At 34.6% G+C, this 19,916-nt stretch overlaps 3 protein-coding genes across 6 annotated transcripts; all 3 read left to right on the top strand.

Moving 5' to 3' along the window:
• Positions 1-1,514: 1,514 nt before the first annotated feature.
• Positions 1,515-4,992, top strand: LOC112291102 (putative beta-1,3-galactosyltransferase 13). Its single transcript, XM_024538101.3, has 7 exons — positions 1,515-2,229; positions 2,529-2,681; positions 3,120-3,202; positions 3,478-3,577; positions 3,808-3,921; positions 4,194-4,336; positions 4,628-4,992. The coding sequence occupies exons 1-7, from the start codon at positions 1,742-1,744 to the stop codon at positions 4,705-4,707; spliced, it is 1,161 nt and encodes a 386-aa protein (XP_024393869.1). The 5' UTR covers positions 1,515-1,741; the 3' UTR covers positions 4,708-4,992.
• Positions 4,993-12,016: 7,024 nt separating this feature from the next.
• LOC141046182 (uncharacterized) lies at positions 12,017-13,704 on the top strand. 4 transcript variants are annotated; one of them, XM_090255956.1, is made up of 3 exons: positions 12,017-12,203; positions 12,334-12,511; positions 13,472-13,704. In XM_090255956.1, the coding sequence occupies exons 1-3, from the start codon at positions 12,065-12,067 to the stop codon at positions 13,656-13,658; spliced, it is 504 nt and encodes a 167-aa protein (XP_090112082.1). In that variant the 5' UTR covers positions 12,017-12,064; the 3' UTR covers positions 13,659-13,704. The 4 variants fall into 4 exon arrangements, with proteins under 4 accessions (XP_090112082.1, XP_073394831.1, XP_073394834.1 ...); XM_073538730.2 differs by having other exon boundaries at positions 12,063-12,511; XM_073538733.2 differs by having other exon boundaries at positions 12,063-12,511; positions 13,324-13,475.
• LOC112291845 (cyclin-dependent kinase F-4) lies at positions 13,413-17,897 on the top strand. Its single transcript, XM_090255525.1, has 14 exons — positions 13,413-13,890; positions 14,026-14,224; positions 14,369-14,458; positions 14,591-14,729; positions 14,905-15,007; positions 15,159-15,211; positions 15,392-15,483; positions 15,869-15,937; positions 16,148-16,226; positions 16,517-16,564; positions 16,679-16,713; positions 16,832-16,895; positions 17,024-17,099; positions 17,244-17,897. Exons 1-14 carry the CDS (start codon positions 13,883-13,885, stop codon positions 17,407-17,409), a joined length of 1,221 nt encoding a protein of 406 aa, XP_090111651.1. The 5' UTR covers positions 13,413-13,882; the 3' UTR covers positions 17,410-17,897.
• The last annotated feature ends 2,019 nt before the right edge of the window (positions 17,898-19,916 follow it).

Consider the following 19,916-nt stretch of genomic DNA (forward strand, 5'->3'; position numbering starts at 1 on the left):
AAATTCATCAAGTTATTCAATCCATCTGGAATGCCAAGATCAAGGCTTTGTCTTAAGATTGAAACTTCAGGTGATGCTACTAAGAAATATTACTCCTTACCAAGGACTTTACAATAGAAATCGATCGGTAATTATATTATTAATCGATCGAGTTCTTGAAGTAAGAATTCTTGGAGGAAAATTTACTAGAAACTTGGTATTCATTCCGTGGATTACATTAACTTCTACATCAAAAGAACTTGCATTTATTCTAAAGAAAAAGTAATTTCCAATCCATCTTGCATTTGCAATAATAATAAACAAATTCCAAAGACAATTGGTGAAGCAAGTTGGTTTGGATCTACAACAATCTATCTTTTTCCCATGGTCAACTTTATGTAGCAGTCTCTCAATGCATTTCTTCATATTCTATTAAGATTCTTCTTTCTAGAAACAACAATTTAAATTCCACGTTAAATATTGTTTTTTCAAAACTTTTAATTAGATAAATATTAGTAATTTAATTTTTATATTTTGTATTTTAATTAATTAATTTATTGACTTTACTACATCTTTGAATGTCTTAACACTTTTTTATGATTTTTTAATGTAATCCAACACCCCTCTTTAAAAAAATTCACAAGAAGTTCCTCGAATAAAATTAACTACTTTTTTTGCATATTATCAGTGACAATAGCACAAATTTACCTGACAATAGCACAAATTTACCTATCCTACTTCGTAGCTGAAAGCTCCATTGTATATTATATATCTCTTTTTATTTGTATTGTATTGTATTTGAAAAATATTATTTGGCTCAGTAAATGCTTCATTTGAGTCACTTTCTGTGACAACTACAGGGTTCATCTAGTCAAATATTGATAAAGTAGTTGATTAAATGAATTTGAAAAATGATTCAAGCTACTTCCGAATAAATCAAATGGCATTACTTATTTTTACTATTTACAGCAAAAGATTGAGTGGAGTGTTCATTAAAATGTACACAAAAGTCCATCTCATTGTTTAAACATTTTTGAAAACACTGCAAAGTTATGAGTGTGGATGAAATGTGACAATCTCAGGCTCAAAGAAGTTCATTATCTTATACAAAACAACTTAATCAAACAAAAATATGTCACAAAAATTACAAAATTGTAACCTTAAAAAGATTCCAACTTTGAATCTCTTCAACACATGTCATAATTTCTGCCCCTTGTAGGCAAACAATGAAAATAGACGACAGCATCTATTTAAAACGCAACAATAAACAACAGCTGAGCAAAGATAAATTGGAAGCCAACATGAAACACTAATCTTGATAATAATTCACAAAACGAAACATTGATAGGCGAAAAGTAAATAAGACGACGAAGAAGAAGAAGCACAAGAGCCAGGCCATGCAAATCAACGCAAAGCTGCACCGCAGCGAGCGAGCGAATGCGCAGGGCGACCATGCGATTGCGGATTCCGCACAGTCCGAGAGAGAGAGAGAGGAATTTAAAGCTGCCGATTGATTGCTTGATGGGGCGAGGGATGGCATACCCCGCGTGATGGTAGTGGTGAGAAGAAGGAGAAGGAGTTCGGGAACAGTAACAGCAGCAGAAGAAGAAGAAGAAGAAGAAGCAGATGAAGAAGCTATGGGAGTAGAAGACGAAGCAGAAGCAGGAGGAGGAGGAAGAGGAGGAAGTGGGTAGTCAGTCAGCTACGGGGAGTGAGGGAGTGGGTGAGTGAGTGAGTGAGTGATTTTAGTGATTTTAGCAAGATGCCGGGTTTCGGAATGTGCATTCGGAAATCGTCGGCAACGGCGCTGCCCATGAGCAGCAGCAGCAATGAAGGAGGTTATGGGGAGGAGCAGAAGGCGCGCGGACGCGCGGCCAACGGTGCTTCGCGCGTTGGGTGGGACAATGGCGTGGTGTATGGGGCCATTGTGATGACGTCGCTGGTGTGGGTGTTGCTGTTGCGAATTGAGGGTGTGCGGGATTTGGCGATCTTCTGTGGGAGTGGTGAGGTTCGGCCTGTGCGTGCCAATGGTGGATCGGGTTATGGGTTGTCTTATGTCGCGTCGCGTCAGGATGACGGTGCTGGGAGGAGTGGATTTGTGAAGCTTGTTGATCAAGATGGCGAACGGAAGGACTTGGCGAGGCCCAAAGTGTTGGCTTTTGTTGGAATTAACACTGGGTTTGACTCAGGTCTGAGGCGGAAGGTGCTCCGGGAGACGTGGTTCCCGACTACTCCGGAGGAGCTTGCCAGGTATGCTTTTATTTCAGGTATTTGACTTCTTTTCGGATCAAATTGGAGAGTGGGTCGATTCATTATTCGCATTTTGGGTTCATCCCTGCCTTTCAATCTGCGATGTAGAAACGGACTGTGTATTTTGCTTTGGGGGCACAGTGGTTAGGAGTACTTGTAAAATTGCTGCCGATTGGAATTACAAGTTGCAGATTTCACCCTTGCCTAATTTCGTGCCACGAGATCTATTCATCTTTCAGGTTGTGTTTAGTAATTTCGACGTCATGTGTGATGCATCCGACTGAATCTCGTCTCTGCAGTTTGGAGAGTACTACCGGATTGGCATTCAGGTTTGTGATTGGCCACACAACTGAGGGTCGGAAGATGAAGGCCTTGGAAGAGGAGGTGGAGAAGCACAAGGACTTCATGCTCATTGACATCGACGAGAAGTACAAGAAGCTTAATCTTAAGACGTAGGTGGTTTTTAACTGTCGCAGATCATGGTGGAAATATTTTTGAGATTTAGCCATCAATACACGAGGTGGAATGCTTTTTCTGATGATTGTACGTGATTGTTCTCTGCTGCCATCTTCAATGTGTATTCTTGGTTTAGATGGATATAGTAAGCTATTTTTTTGTGATTTTAATAGTTTCTTGGAGTATCAAGATGGCGGGCTCTTTTCTGCCTCATTTAGCTGAGAACCATATTTGCAAAGTATCAAAGCGCCCTTTCTCTTAAGTGACCTTCGAACCTAAAATGAGTTGTAGAATGTTTCAAGCTAAAAAATACTAGCAAGCTCTATTGTTTTGCTATAACAGCTGCAGTAGATAACTGATCTGAATGCACTGTTGCCAATTCATTTCTTTCTAGTGGCACTGATTTTTCTGGTTTCATGTCCTTACTTGAACAGGTTAGCTTACTTTCGCACAGCATATGCGCTGTATGATGCAGATTTTTACATGAAGATTGATGATGATATTTACTTGCGCCCAGGTTTGTGATACAGTATGTGTCTTGAGACTTTTTCGTCAATTTCAACCGATGAGAGTTGTCCTTGTTTGTGCTTGATTATTTTATCTATTTGATTTGTGTCTATTCTCTGCACGACTTTCATCCCTTGATGATTGTGCTTTGTCTTAAAATTATGATTGAGGGTTGTGCCGCTCCTGTCATTTTCTTCTGCAAGTGGCCTCATCATTTTGTGGTCGTTTGTGACGTACGATGTTGCACTCAGCTTCTGACCTGTTTGTTGGGTTTGTTGTTCACAGATCGTTTAGCTACTTTGCTATCCAAACCACGAGGAAGTTCAAGAGTATATTTGGGCTGCATGAAAAAGGGCCCAGTTGTTACAGATCCCAAGTACAAGTGGTGAGCACACTGCTGTGCTTAATCTTTCGTTCAGTGTCATTGTTCGTTTTCGTCTTGTAAGATTGAACCTTATCCAACTCATGCGTAGTACTTCTTACTTACGAGTGTGTGTCCTCGTAAGCCACAAAGCATAGGACTTTCTTGTCATGTATACCAATGCTTGAATTTTTATTTTTTATTTTTTATTTTTCGTGCACGACAGGGTTTCATTATAAAGATTCTTGATGCAGGTATGAACCTAAGGCGTATATGGTCGGGAGGGAGTATTTCCTACATGCATACGGACCGATATACGGCTTATCTAAAGAAGTTGTGGCGAATCTTGCAGCTACCAAAGACCATATGTACGTTACCACTCGTCTGGTATTGTAGAAGATAGTTGTTAGAAACACCTACTGTATCTTGGTGTCTTGTGAACTGAACAAACTAATGCTGCTGCATTGCTTGAGGTTAATCCTCCTGACTAAATCTAGGTCTGAGGTGATACTCACAGCAGTAAGCCTACTTCAACTGGAAGTCATTAATATGTCGTTAATGGTTTGGTCACTGCAACTTGATGTGCTGGAGGGAAACCTTTTAATATAGTATCCAAATGTAATCTGGATTATTGTCGCAGGTATCGCATGTTCATCAATGAAGATGTAACCATAGGTGTATGGATGTTAGCAATGGATGTGGAACATGAAGATAATCGTGATATCTGCGCAACAAAGTGTGGACCCACTGCAATAGCAGTCTGGGATCTTCCAAAATGCTCTGGTAAGATATAAGAGCTGCATTTTCTTTTCATTTCTGTATCATTTGACTGGTCTTCCCTATTCAGAAATTTGCTCTTGTAAATGTGACAAAAGCCGAAGTCCTTGATGATGCTTTTGCTACGAGTTGGGCAATCATAGTGAACTCAACCCCAACAAGCATGCTGCTATTTGGATTTCGAAGTTTCTCTTATCAAATACCAACTGAAGGTGCTATGCATTTCTGCACTCGGAACGATGCGTTTCGTCAAGGTGACGCAATGATTAATCTCTTTTGAGTTCATTTTGCTCACAGGGCTTTGCAATCCTACGATGAGGATGCTTGAGCTTCACGGAGCTGACAAGTGTTCGAGGAATCCTCAACTTGTGGAATAGTAGCTGAAATTGCTGACAAAAGTGCCAAGGTAACTGTATAGATGATGATTCAGTTGCAGCTGGTATTATCCAATTTACAGACCCAAATTTTGGCGATCTCGTGAATCAAGCTAGTGTACTGGAACTCTTATTGAGGATAAAACTTGGTCTGTAATTTTTCGTTCTCGCTTGAGGTGCCAGTTGGTCAGGTATCAGACAGCATGTGTATTTTTTGGATCGTATCAGTCTTTGTTTGGTATCAGATATTGATGTGCTTAATTGGAGGATGCTTCTCTTGAAATGTCATTTATGTTCTGTAACGTTGACGGATATTCTGATATTCAAAAGAGGATTCAATTCTGTCTTGTTTGCAGACCTCTAGTCATTTAGATTGCAGTAATACATTTTGAGATCAGAACCGAATTGAAAGAGTCTGAAATACTGGAAATACATTCAGATCTTGAGGTTTTTTTTTGCAATAGTTGTCATTCTGCACCTCCAATTTTTCATTTTGTTACCTGCAAAGTTGTTCGGAAGGCAAGGGCTTGCTGTCATGTTGTATGTCCGCCTTGCACGTACATTTCAATAACTTCCACAAAAGTAAAACAAAATAATTTTTTTGTACCATATATCATATAACCTTTTCTTTGATACCTTAAAACTATGTATGCAAATATTTAGGATTGATTTATACATGCAGAAGCATAACTTACTTGTCTTTCAAATCATAATTATTTATTTTTTCAGATGGATTTTATTATCAAATGTGACTTAACTCTCTCACATTCAACCACAAAAATGTTGTAGAATAACTTTACTTAATAACATATTTAATTGTTTTCAACAATTTATTTATTATAACATTTCTATTGTAGTGATTTATATTCAGTATAATAAAAATTTATGAATGATATTAATGTGTCAAGTTTGTATATATATATATATATATATATATATATTTAATAATAATTTATATAAATATATTATGACTTTTATGAATACAACTTTTATTGAAGAATATTTTATTGTAAACTTGGTTGTTTAAAAACTTGTGATTGTAATATTATTTAGCAAATCTATATGAAAATATACATCCAAAAAGAAACTAGAATGGCTATTGTCAAAGACAAAAATACTAGAGATTTTTGAAACTAGACTAGAAGCAAAAAAGATATTGAAAAAAAATAAAGAAGACTACTTTCTTGTCTCTATATATATTATCTAATTAAGAAGTTATATGAAAATGTCTTGCATGCAATATGACATGTGTTTAATTTGCTAGACACATGTTTAACTTATATGACAAGTTTCCAATATGTGTGCTACATGATCAAATTGTAATACAAGTGGCTAATATGTGCAACATCTAGCCAACTTGTTGGCAATGTTTTCAACTAACCAATCATCTATAAATATATACAAAGTCAAATCTGCATCTATGAAGCTTTTAAGAAGTTTAATAAAAAGCTATTATCAATTCAATTTATTCTTGTTTATTTTTTTATCTAATTTTTCTCATTTAAAGTAAATATACTAGTAATTATAGATGTTCTTTCAACTATCAATAATGTCTCATACAAAGACAAAATCACCTAGTTATTTGATTATTATTGGGGCCTTCATAACTACCTTCAAACAATACATTTTATATTCCATTAAGTATAGTACCCACCTCTAATAGTATTACTAAGCATCAAGAGTTTCTTTTAAAATCATGGTACCAAATACATTGTATTTTTTTCATCAATTCAAAGAAGGACATATCTCTTTTGAGAATCTCTAGTATTTTTGTCTTTGATAATAGCCATTCACGATTGCAATGTTGTTTAGGTTGAGATAATTTAAATGCATTGTTTAATTTTTTTGTAAATCACAATTCATAAGATGAATTTAATTGATAAAGATTTTCTATGTTTGCAAAAAAGTTCTATAAGTTGATCCTCAAACTTGCCTATTCTTGATTTAAATCATGTTATTATCAATGTTTAGTCCTTGGTTGATATAGATATTTTCAATGGAAAACAAAGACAAGTTTTGATTCATTTATTAGATATTCATATAACTCTCATGTACATTTGTTAATATCATATCTGTGCCAATGTATAAGTTATTTAAATTTATTTTGGCATTGCCTTAAATCCAATACTTCTTCAACTTCAAACTTTAAATTGATATTGGCATCTATTTTTAAAGGTGGCAATTATCTTCATCTTTGAATATCCACCAACTTGTCTAACTTAAGAAGAGACATATACAAAAATTGGATAAATCTTCATTGATTTTAATAGACATATTCAAAATGTGACCAGTTTGATTTTTTTTACTAATAAAAAATGGTCCAAGTCTACAAAATCCAAGTTGTCATGTATACAATTAATTTTTATATTACAACAAAGTAATCATATCTTATCACCAATCTAAAATTAAGGTTATTTCTTTTAATAGGTATATGTATTAATCTTTTATTGTCCTTGAGCTTTTTGTAATTGTACTTTTATTTTTGTATATATCTTTCATAAACAACTTCCCAAATCTTTCACTTTGTGCTTGTCGAGTTTTAAAAAGTTAAAAGCATCAAATAGTAGATAAAAATTATAATTAGCATAAAATGATAAATTTTTAAATAGAAGAATATATCATAATATTGTAAACAAACTTTGTTAATGGTAAAAGTATTTTCAAATCATCTTAATGGTAGTTAATGATATTATGCAAAAACTACTCTTACACTTAATTCACTTATTTTGTTTGTTTATTAGTTTGAAGACAAAAAACCAATGATAGTTTTATATTCATATTATATTTTTATATTCATTTATTTGAAAATAAGTCTTTAAAATTTACATTCAAATTTAGTCTCCCTATTTGATATAATATATGTTAGTATCTATGATAGCAATAGATGTTTTCACGAATAAATCTAATTACTTTTTTACATATGATAGATTTTATATGTGATATAAAATATAATTTTAATTAAAAAACCTATTATAAGAAATATAAAATCATATGATCTTGAAATTAGAAGATTTGTAATAAAATCTATAAAAACATGTCACCATAATTGTTTTGGTATAAATAATGGTTAAAAAGGTCTATTAGGTTGATGACAAGAGATCGTTGATTTTAAACAAATATTTTAAGATTTTATAAAATCTTTTACTATTTTTTACATTTAAGGCTATTAAAAATCATTTGAAATTAACTCCATAGGGTTCAGCATAAGCCCTTCTTTATTGATTATATAATGTGGAAATTATAATTTTTCTATGAAAAAGACATAATTTTTGAATCAAAATAGAATTTATCAGTTCTAAGTTTTTCTAATACTATCTTTAGTTTTTTCTTATGATCATTTTTACTTTTTTAAAATATAAAAATAATATTAATATACATATATATATATCATTACAAAGTCATAAATTTAACCATAAAAGATTAAATTTATAAGGATCTTAAAGATAGATAACATAATATATATTTCAAATGGTATTACAAGCAATACATATAAACCATATATTATTTTTTAAGCCATCCTTTTAATATCTTTATTAATAATTCTTATTTAATAATATTCCAATTTAAGATTAATTCTACTCAAATACTTACTATCATTCAATCTATCCTATAAATTATTAATCTTTAGAAGTGGATAGTTGTTCTTAATAGTGATTTATTTTAGATCCTATAATTGGTAGAAATTTCTAATTTTCTATTTTTTTATCAAAAGAGATATAGGTTCTTCAAAGAGTGACTTGCATACTCTTATGCACCTTGTGTCAAAAAACTTACTTTTTTATTGCTTCAATTCAATCAATTTAAGTTGATTGAGTCTATAGAATGTTTTATTAGAAGGTTCTAAACTTAAAATAAAATATATCTAATGATCTACAATCCTACAAGCTAAAAGTTGTAATGATGATTTAGTTTTTAATATATCTTTAAATTCATTCAAAAGATATTTTCTATATCTTTTTAATTTTAGTTTTTTCCTTGGCTTCATATCTTTTCTATTTTCAAAGTCTATATCAAATTCTAAATTTCTTATGTAAAGAAAGAAGAAGGAGTTATTTATTTTTTAATTGACTTTATGTGACTATATATATATATATATATATATATATATATATATATTAGATTCATATAACATGAGAAGGTTTGTAAATGATAAGTCTATTACTTTCTCATTCTTTCTAACCATGATTAGTTTCTCTATAGGTTTTTATACTATCTCTATTCTATAAAAGCCTATAAAAGTATTTCCCAACATGTTATCTACTCCACTAAGATTGAAAACTATGAAGTCTTCTTAAAATCTTATGTTTCTATACTTGAACATTATTGCTTTTAAATTTTTTGTGTCTCTACTTTGTGCAAAAGAGACCTTTATTGTTTTTTTGTTTATGAGTCATGTCCAATCTTTTAGCACATAAATGATATACAAACAAATTTGTGGCCTTTGTATTAATTAACATAGATACTTTTTTATTAGCAATCTTAACACTCATGTAGATTTAGTTTCTTATAAAATGTTGTCAAGGTGATTTTGCCTTCAGAATCTTATTTTATTATCAATACTCTTTGGCTCTAACTAAGAATATTAATTAATTTTTGGTTTTTAATTTGCTTTGAGCTTTAAAAACATACATTCAACAAAGAGTTAGAAAGTTCACTTATCTCTCTAAAAACTTTCTTATTCTTATACTCACTTGTAAAATGACCATTTTTTTGGTACTTCAAGCAAGTCATACTTACATAGATTTTAGCCTTCTTAGTCTCTTGGTTTTTGTTTTTCTTAAATTCTGAAGATTATTACTTTTATTTATAGTTTTTTATTTTTAAAAAATATCTTTTTTTACTATGAAAAGACTTCTTTTCTTTGGAATTACATTTCTAAGATTTAGACACCCTTTGATGTTAAATACTCTCTTGCTTCTATACTTGAAGTTAAAAAAGTCCACCTAAAGGCTTTATCAAATTTTTAAGAATTATTTTTTTATTTAAAGTATTTTTTTTTCTTGTCTCTTTTCTAGGACCATTGAAGAAGAAAGAAAAGAAATCATTTATCAAAGTCTAATTGAGTATATGAGGGTTGATTTTAGAAATCATCCATATATATTTAAAGAAAGTTCCTTACTTCTTCTTTTTTCTACTTAAAGAGTTGCAAACCCTCAATAAAATTTTGACATTTCATTTCAAACCTTAAAATGTGACTTTTACATATTTCTTTACAAGAAGTCTCTTTGGAATAGTTAAAACCATCAAATTAATTAAAGATATTTTCTTCAAGCAAAGCCAATAAGGTTCAAAGCTTGTCAACATTTTTTTTTTTTTTTTTTTTTTTTTTTTAAAATGGCAATATTCTACTTCTTTTAAGAACCACTTACAAGCCTTTTTTTTTATTTTGTTTCTTTCTATTGCTTGGATTGATCCATCTTGATTCTAAAATAAATAAATAAATAAAAATCTCCTTTTAGGTCTTTAATTTACATCATTTTGTTTTTAATGCTTTCTAAGAAGAGATCAATCATAACTTGACTCATTTTGGCAATCTTCCTTTCTTTCTTAAGGGCTTTAGCAATCAAATCTTGAATGGTGTTCAAGAAAAGATCTTATTTTTTACTTTGACAAACTTCTATAGAATTTTGATTTTCTTTGGAAGTAGTGACTCTTTGAGATCTATGGTTTTTTCTTTTTCTCTCACTATCACTTTTTTTAAACATAAAGGAATTCACTTTGTTGAACTTGGGCATCCTAAAAGCTTTTCAATAGTCCTTTCGTTTTCAAGTTCATTCTTATTTCTACTTTTACTTATTTTCCACTTCTAGAGGTGCAACTACCTCAATTATTGGAGTAATTTTCTTAACCAATATTCTTTTAGGTTTAATAGGGAGTTTTCAATCTGAAGTGAACCACATAATTTTAAATTTTTGTGTTTTACATGATTAAATCATTTATTTAATTAAAAAATTAAAAATTAAAAAATAACATATTATATCTTTGTAAATTATCATGATAATTCACAATCAAATTACAAAATTTCTAATAAGATTTCTCTTAAATAAAAATATTTCCAAATTTTGAAGCTAATTATGTTTATAATTGATAAGATGAATTTATATAATAGTTTAAACATTTCTAGAACTTATATTCAACTTAAATAAATAGATAGCTTATTAGAATTTATTCATAGGCATACAATAGTGTAATAGGTATTTGAAAAAAATGAAAGCAAAATAAACAAAATATTGTCGATGCTTTTTAACTTTCTAGATATACTCCATAAGTCCCCAACCACTGCATCACAATCATGTATTAAACTATACAAAATATTTCTTAAATTACTTTATGTCTCTTGTGACATTGATTATGATTGAAATGTAATGGATTTGATGTAAAATACCTCAAAATAAATATGCAAACATACCAAGTTTGAAAGGAGTCCAATTTTCTGAAATCTAAAATGATGAAATTCGGCACATTAATGGCGTACAAAATCTTAGAGTCTTTTATGCAAATTAATAGAGATTCTTATAATGTGTATTTAAAAATAATTGTGTATTATATAGAATTAATATTTATATTAATGATAATATATTTTAAATACATATTATAATATATGATAACAATTAAAGTATAATTGTAGCATATTTGTAAAAATGAAAATTCATACATGTCTATATTTTTTTATAATTTAGTTGTGGACATACAAATAGAAGAATGGTATTAGAAGGATAATATGAAAAAAATGGTCTGAGAAAATTTATGTTGATTAATGGTTAAACAAAACAGATGCAAAAGTTGTTGATGCCTTTCATATGTCATCCCATCTATTAAAAGAAAATAAAATTTTTAAATGGAAATACATATTTTATTATCATTTTCTACTTTATAAATAGTAAAAATTCCATATTAAAAATAGAAAATAAACTAAAAACAAAAAAGTAAAGAAGACAACTTTAGGTGGAACTAATGATTTTTCAGATTCACCTTGTATGTCCTCAACAAATACTCTCTTAATATTACATTCCATCTTCATCATATCCCTTTAAAAAAAAAAAATTCCCTAATGACTTCCTCATACTTCGATATCCCTAATAAGTTTGTGACCATTATTTGGTAAACAACTCACTAAGCCCAGAATTAGTTTAATTGCAGCATAGCACATCCCTGCGAGCATGGGAACGCTTCCCTGGGCTCATGTTCCCATGCCACAACATGGATGAACGTCCTCCAACGACGAACTTCTCCATATCGAACGAATGAATCGAGATTGTTCATGTAACCGGGCACAAGGCCCGGCCCGCGTGTGAATGCACAAGTGTTCTCGGGGTTTTTTTTACATGGAGGTGTTTTTTAATTCATTTTATGTTTTTCGATGATTTTTTTTGCCGTGGAGGTTCAGCGATGGTGCAGCAGCCATGAAGCGAGGAAGCGTTCACAGAGAAGGAGCGATGAGATCCGTAGAGGAAACGAAATCGTTCGTATTAATTGCAGTGACGTATCCGGAAGTGAGGGTGCGGATGTGGCGAGAGAGAGTGTCCGCGAGAGCCTCCGTGGTTTGCTTTTGTGTTTTTTTGCCTTTTCTATTTTTGGTTTTGTTGTTTTTTCCCTTAGTCCTGTCTTGCTGGTGGCTTTGCCTCGCAGTTTGTATGCTGTTCGTCGCTCTCAGACGGCAGAGGCTCTGGCGTAGTGTGGATGCCGTGGCTCTGGATGCGGTGGTGGTTGGGGTTTCAGGATGTTGCTGTTTCGCTTCGTGCACTGAAGAGGCGGAGGTCGACGAGGGATTAGCCGGTTTGCGCTCGAGGAGGGCAGTGTTGTCTCGGTGAGAATTTGTGCCCTTGGACGACACTTCTTTCTGCGATGATGAGCAATTTCTGGTTTTACGAGTTCATTAGTATATCACTGGGAGGTTAGCTTCTGGCGTGTGTTGTCCTGGTTTGAGTGAGTAGTCGGCCTTCATTTTGCCCTTTCCTTGGGATGGTTACATGTTGACACTGTATAGCCTGACTTAGTGACGTCTTGAAGAAGCCTTGTCGGGGTTTGTTCGGTGTTCGAGGTAATGAGTTTAGTTTTAGCTTCGGCGGCTTTCGAATTCTATGAAGCCAGTTGTAATGTGGTTCATCAATTCCTCTGAAAACGTCATGCATTGTCTAAACCGTGCGTTGATTGCGGTGGCAACGCCGTTTCCTGGATTGTGTGAGGCTGACACTGGATTTTGTTACTGGTCAACAATTACGTGTGACTTGTGGAGATCTTGTTGGTTAAGTGGATGCGAGCCTTGTGTTTTGAGCTGTTTTGCCTCACGTCTTCTTTAACCGCCCAATCGCGTCCACTCGGACGTGTACTTGGAACTCGTGACCCTGTTTGTATGTTCATCGATAATGTTGTCATTGTTGTTGCTACGGTGACTTTTTGTATCGCGACGGAGCTCGCAAATAGCAGCATGTATGCAAGAGATGCAATAGTAATTATTTAGTAATTATCTGAACCGCGCATCTGTGCCACAAGAAATGAATGAATTTTGGTCCTACAGCCCCTGACTGCAGTTGACCCTTGCCTCTTTCAGAAGTTCCAGACTTTTTACCACTCTTTTACTTTGGCCCCTCCAGTGAAGATTTGTTGTCTGTGATATAGTGAATCTATCAGATTTGTTGTTCGCCATCTTTAGCTTTCAAAGACACATGGCACGATTTATGGGATGCTCCCTTTCTCTCGTCAATCAGGTGTTGCTGCTTCTGCGTACATCATTGGAGAGGCGTGATATTCGCTTTGTGGTTTGAAGGATGTGTGCGCTCCTTGAAGTTATGGAGCTATTGCCTCTTGTCACCTGGTTTGGGTTACGTGTTACCGCCGTCACTGTGGCACTGGAAGCTTATGTGACGCAGCAACCTTCTCCAAGAATGGATTTGTTGGCAGCGCTGCCGCCGCTGCGCTCTGAAGCTCGGATTACATCTAGTTTACACCTTTGACGTAATCACCCTGTTTGGAAATGAATGGACACTATTCATACGGAGGTCAGATAGAATATGGACGGTTTCCTTGTCGAAGCGGATACTACAGGGAGGCTGGTTTAAGGAAATTTACGAGAGGAAGATGCAGCAGCCTAGCTTTTTGTTTACATCATACGGATTGGAAATCTATGGGTAATACATTCACTGTATAAATTTTCCCAGTCATACACCTCTAACGAAGCATGGAGCGGTACGTAACTTCATTTTTATTGTATTTTCCTTCCCTTCAAATCTATTTGGGCCTGGGCAATAGTTTATGAGCAAGTTCAATAGATCGCTCAATGAGATTTATGAGTTTTTGAGATCATTCTCGTTTCTATTTCAGGTTCTTGTATATTCATGTGGAGGATTATCTTGTGCTCTGTCAATGCTCTAGGTATAAGGTTATGAGGCAGTTGGGCGATGGGACATATGGAAGTGTCTGGAAAGCGGTTAATAATGTTACTAACGAGGTTGTGGCGATAAAGAAGATGAAGAGGAAGTTTTACTCATGGGACGAATGCATGAACCTTAGAGAAGTGAAGGTAAAGATTTGCCATTTTCGTTTGCATATAGGTCATCGAGAATTTCTATGCGGAAGGTCTTCGTCGAGATATCCTTGACATTTTATTTATCCTTTACAAATCTTGATTGAGATGTGCCTCAAAAAACAGTTGTGGTTTTGACAGTCTCTGCGAAAGTTGAAGCACCCCAACATTGTGAAGTTGAAGGAAGTCATCCGAGAAAACGATGAACTTTTTTTTGTTTTCGAGTATATGGTGAGCTGATTGCTCTGGGCTATCAACTCATATCTGTAGAAGAAATATGCGATTTATATATCCTCTGTTGAGATCAGATTGAAAAACTAATCTGTAACACTTTTTGGTGTTGATTCGCGTATACATGTGCAGGAGTACAATCTATACCAGCTTAGTAAGGACAACGATAAACCTTTTCCTGAAGCCAAAATACGAAGCCTGGCTTTTCAGATTCTACAAGCTTTGGAGTATATGCACAAGCATGGTTACTTCCACAGGGATCTTAAACCAGGTGTGTAAAGTTCCTTGTCACCTTTAGGATTATGTGGAAATCAAGTTCCCTGCTTATGTATATTTGCATCCTTAAAAGGTCACTGTAAAGCTCTGAGTGTTGAATATGTGATAAGATGTTTACGTCTGGCCTTCCACTCTTCTTAATCTTCCTTTCGCTCTTTATTCTTTCAAAGAAAATTTGCTGGTTACGAAGGATGTGATCAAGGTTGCCGATTTCGGACTTGCGAGAGAAGTGCGTTCGTGTCCACCGTACACAGACTATGTCTCCACTCGTTGGTACTACTCCCTCGCTGTAACTCGTGGTTTGTTTTTTATTTTATTTTATTTTATTTTATTTTATTATTTTTACTCTTTTCAGTTTTTATTTTTATTTTATTTTTTATTATTTTTATTATTTTTTTACATCAATATTTTGTACTGTATGCAGGTACCGAGCTCCTGAAGTCCTCTTGCAGTCCCCTACTTATTGTGCCGCTATAGGTATTGAACTCTTCATCGTGTTGATGTGCTGTTAAATGTTGAGGTCAGCTTTTATGTTATGAGGTTTTTAAATTTTCTGTTCTCGTTTTTCTGCATCCAAACAATATTCTTTGGAGAGCACTCAAGCACATGACCTATTTATTCTGTGTTTATGATCTCTTATCAGTTATGTATGGTTGTAACCGTTGCTGTATAGACCTCTCTCTCTCTCTCTCTCTCTCTCTCTCTCTCTGATTCCGTCTGCCAGCCCAGAAGCCATCAATCTGATATCTGTAAGCTATTCTCTTTTGAGGCTAGTTTTTGTCAGTTTTAGAATTTTCGTATTATCGTATTTTCATATTCTTCTTTTATGGTGGAATGTGAAATGTTTAGGGAATATATTCTAAAGGACAATTGCAGTTCTGGATGCCACTATTGAGTACAATCATGATTTCTTCCTGATTTCAAGCACATGTCGGCGATAAAAGCACCGACAGTTCCTCATCTGAAGTAAAAGCCTGAGGGGGACGATTTTGATGTGATCTTAATAGAAATGCTCGTGATCTTAAAAAGGATTTAGATGAACTTGAGAAACACTCTATATGTCATGATTCGAACATTGGCAGGTGCACCATGATTTTATTACTTTGGCGCTTAACAAATTGCTATTCTTTGCAGGCTATGTGCGTCTGGGATCCTAGAAACCGACCGACGGCTTCACAGGCGTTGCAGCACCCATTCTTTCAGGTAAAGTTTCTTTTGATGTGTTAGTCGTCGTTCCTTGGCTCTTACATTTCTGATTTTGTCGTGATTATTAAAAGGTTTGCTTCTGTGTGTTCAGTCGAAATATTGCCGGTCTGGCGCTTTATTTTAGGTTGAAATGTAAAATCTTAGGAAATATGTTATTATTGTCAGCAGTTACTTCCCTGGGTGCTAGCAAATGAGAGATTTTTCTAGTGCTCACAGATTCATCAGCGTATCCGAGCACGTATTCCTGGATGCGAATTAGCGCAAGCGAAGACCTTCATACCTTCTGGTTTGTTATCTAACTTATCAATCTGTTGTGAAATTTTGGAGATACTTGGATCTGATCAATTTTTCCTAGTAATTGGTGAACGAAGACCTCTTAATTTAGTTTTTGCAGCTAATTAATGCTTTTGAGTATATTAAGCTTAAGTAGATTATTTCATTTTTTCCAGAGTTCGTGGACATGTTAGTAATGTAATATTTTGTGGAGCATTGGTCATCTTTATTGGGTGTCTAATGGATTGTCCACAAACTGTTTATGTTTTTGCATGTTGTTATTGATTTGCTTTACCATTGCAGTGGTCAAGGCAAACTCTTTGATGAAAAACGAGTTTGAAGGTCAAGCAGGTAAGAGAGTGTTCAAAACTTGTTTCATTTACACTTGGGGAATTCAGTGTATATCAAGAAAGACCATAGGATTGTGTTCTCAAACTTGGATTGCCATGGTATGTTTGTTTACAGGCGTTAGGCGCGGAAGCGCTCTCTGGACAAAACAGGTATCTATGTTTAAAAACGTCACATGCTCCTCTCCTCTTTGCTATTTGTGTTCACAAAGTTTTGCAAGTTTTTAAAATCTTTTGTGAGAATCTAAGTCTTTTTTATTTCTTTTTCCAGCATGGCAGTCCAATCTCAAGTGGTAAAGTGAGGCCAGCTATTATTCGACCGTCTATTAGTCCAGGTATGGAGTGCACTGTTCCTGGCATCTGTGTTCAAAGATTTGTCTGAAATGTTAAGACCAGGTTTATGAGAATCTGTTGTACTCTAATAAGTAATTACTGATCATCAAATTGACCTGTAATTTATCAGCTATCCCTCCATTATCACATGCTCGCGGCTCAGCGACACCGACGACCAATCCTTCTGTGCCAACTCCTCCAACTTGGTGTGTATTCGTACTTCTTTTTGGATAACGTGGTGATTTTAGTGTTCATGAAAGGTGGGGTTCAATTATTACTTGTGAATCAATTGACAAATGCAGTAACTTCTGATTTACTCATGATTGTAGTTTCATCAATTTTCATGACAGGTGCTACGTCCATCCTGCTGTCTTGTCTTCCAATCCAACTTATACCAGACCCCAGATTCCAGATCGAGAAACTTACCAGCATGCCTATCATGCACTCCCTGCTATCACTGCGAACCCCAGGCGAGGTCAGAACATGAGACAACCCTACAACATGACAGTGGCGTGATCTGGGGGGGTTGGATGTCGTTGCTTTTATCACGATTAGCAACGAAATGTTACCATTCTTTTGCGGTTGGTTAACACGGTCGAGAGATCACCTTAGTCTTGAAGGTTCCGGTGATGTATGGAAGGTTTAAGGGTTGGACACAAACTGGATCTAATATTGATTATAGAGGTATTTTCCTGGAAGTATTGCATATACATTACAGTTGAGTGCTGGTAGTTTAGCGTTTGCTCTGGTTTTCAGTTTGGAGGCTTATATCATCAATTTCGTGGTGTTGTGTGTTGGAAAGTAGCGAATGCAGAGATGATTTTGAGGGTAGTTCTATTTCTTTGCAGCTTTATGCCTCAAAGACTATGTCATGCAATCGACTGGAGTCGGTCGCTTCTGCATTGTTGTAGATGGATAGGGTTATCGAAGAGATCATCACTTTGATGGTATCTTATGGTGTGCGGCCTGTACTTTTTTCATGAAGGGAAAATAGTTATATTTTATCTTAGCGTGTAAGTTTTGGCGTGAATGGAGCTGCACATTCAATGAGTTAGCCTTGTCACTACTTGCTTACAGAGAGCATCTTGTTTGTTTGTTCACTAACAGTGAATTGTGGAAATCCAGTTCTGTTAGTCTCCTTAGTTATTAGTCATTTTATTTTGATTGCAATTGGTTTCCATGTTCTACTTGCTCTACAACATTACTTTAAGAACTATCGTTAGTAGAATTTATGTCCTTTTATGACCAAAGCCATTGTATCAGCAATGATATGCTTCATGTATTTATTTATTATTTGTTTGAGTTTTTTTTAATAATGCACTTTTACAACAAAATTAAATAAACAAATAATAAAAAATCATTTTACAATAATTGATTGCAATTCTTCTTTTAGCGTATCTGAAACCTTAAGAAAATTACTTTGTAATTAATTACTTACATATATCAATTATTAGTTAGTTTTACATCTATATTTTTAAAGTAATAACTAATAATAAATCTTAAATCAGATCATTCAAGAACAATTAATTAAAGGCATTTTTGAGATTCTTCACGTTACATCACTACGTATTTTTTTAGGTTAGTTATGACATCCAAAAACATTTTAAAACAATACTTTATTATCCCTAAACTTTTTTTAAACCATAACTTTAAAAATTGTAGTCTAAAATAAAATTATCTTCACATTTTATATTCTTGCATTCATAGCCAAATAAACACTCTAAACCTTCTTTACCCTCTCAAATATTCATCTCATCCTTTGTCATCAACACATTTTCAAAAAGAAATGTCGCACAACACTTGTCAATAATAAAAACATCCAACTACTACCAAATTTGGTATTTGTAATTTTGAATTTGAACTTCACAAGCAGTCTAATTTTTGTTTGAAAAAACAAAGATTTTCGGTTTGAAGTTGTATACAAAGTTGTCAAAATGGAAATGGTCGTCTGCCGTAAACTGAAAACAAGCATTTCATCTGTCTGTTTGATGTTGTGCATACCCAACATCATGCAACAAAAAACATGCAACATATGCCGAAAACTGTCAAAACTTTTGCATGCAGTCGGTGGCAGAAGGCAAAAATTTCCAGTCACGTCGATGCTAATCAACAGGAATGCGCATTGTTTTTTTCTCGAGGCATCGACACAAAGTTGGTTGCAGCGATAGTTCAATGAGTTGGTCTTGAATCTAGACGCAGTCTTCGGCACAACCCAGCTTGAACTGAATCGAAGATTTCACACAAAGTGGCCGAGAATAGGTTGCCAACTATGGGATTGATGGGAGTGTCGGTGTGCCCGGGTGCTACCTCTACGGCCTTCATCACAATTCTAGTGTCCTAGTAAAATCAGGTTCCAATTTTACAGTTACGTAGCCCAATCTCACTCGTCACCCCAGGTGGGTGCCGGGAAGGGGGAAGGAGTTGCCCACAAGCAGACGAGATTAGAGGCTGATACGCGATGTTGTGGAGTGTGCTTTTTTTAATGTTGTGGACGCTGTTTGTTGTGCAATTTGATGCGGTAAAGATGTGCTTTGGTGATGTAGATCTCTGGAGCAGTGGAGACTTGAAGTTGTGCTTCCCATCCTGTCAAAGTGTACCCATCGCTGGTCTGTTTTATTGTGTTAAAGTCCAATCGGGAGGTGCTTGTTCACTCTACACAGAAGTGTGAGTTTTGTGTTTCCCCAGCATTTGTCTCTAGGCACGTAGAATGGGAGTTCCCCTGGGTAGCAGTATCGCTCTTGTTAACGCCACTTCCTTTCGAGGATTTAGATCGGGTTCTAGTGTTGCAAGTCATGAGTTGAATATTGATCGACTTTGTAGAGGATTCCAGAGCTCGTGTGCAGAAATAATGCTGAAGTTTAGAGGTTTTCCGGAAGCTGCTGCTGGGGGATCATCAACGACCCTCTTGTGCAAAGCGGAATTGAATGCCATTCCTTGTGGTCCAGTCTCGATCCTACGGCAAATGCTCCGTCACATATTCTAAACAACTCCTTACCGTCCCGATTCAATACCAGTGCAGCGCG

The sequence above is a fragment of the Physcomitrium patens genome, chromosome 14 (genome assembly GCF_059467195.1).
Source record: "Physcomitrium patens ecotype Gransden chromosome 14, ASM5946719v1, whole genome shotgun sequence".
Lineage (NCBI taxonomy): Eukaryota > Viridiplantae > Streptophyta > Bryopsida > Funariales > Funariaceae > Physcomitrium > Physcomitrium patens.

What these genes read in the sequence shown, in the direction of transcription:
- LOC112291102 (XM_024538101.3), top strand. Translation starts at nt 1,742, where the DNA reads ATGCCGGGTTTCGGAATGTGCATTCGGAAATCGTCGGCAACGGCGCTG. An exon ending in TGATATTTACTTGCGCCCAG is followed by an intron (nt 3,203 to 3,477) that starts GTTTGTGATACA and finishes TGTTGTTCACAG; the next exon opens with ATCGTTTAGCTACTTTGCTA. An exon ending in GCAGCTACCAAAGACCATAT is followed by an intron (nt 3,922 to 4,193) that starts GTACGTTACCAC and finishes TTATTGTCGCAG; the next exon opens with GTATCGCATGTTCATCAATG.
- LOC141046182 (XM_073538730.2), top strand. Translation starts at nt 12,108, where the DNA reads ATGAAGCGAGGAAGCGTTCACAGAGAAGGAGCGATGAGATCCGTAGAG. An exon ending in AGGAGGGCAGTGTTGTCTCG is followed by an intron (nt 12,512 to 13,471) that starts GTGAGAATTTGT and finishes TGTGGTTTGAAG; the next exon opens with GATGTGTGCGCTCCTTGAAG.
- LOC112291845 (XM_090255525.1), top strand. An exon ending in CCACAGGGATCTTAAACCAG is followed by an intron (nt 14,730 to 14,904) that starts GTGTGTAAAGTT and finishes ATTCTTTCAAAG; the next exon opens with AAAATTTGCTGGTTACGAAG. An exon ending in TACTTATTGTGCCGCTATAG is followed by an intron (nt 15,212 to 15,391) that starts GTATTGAACTCT and finishes ATGTATGGTTGT; the next exon opens with AACCGTTGCTGTATAGACCT.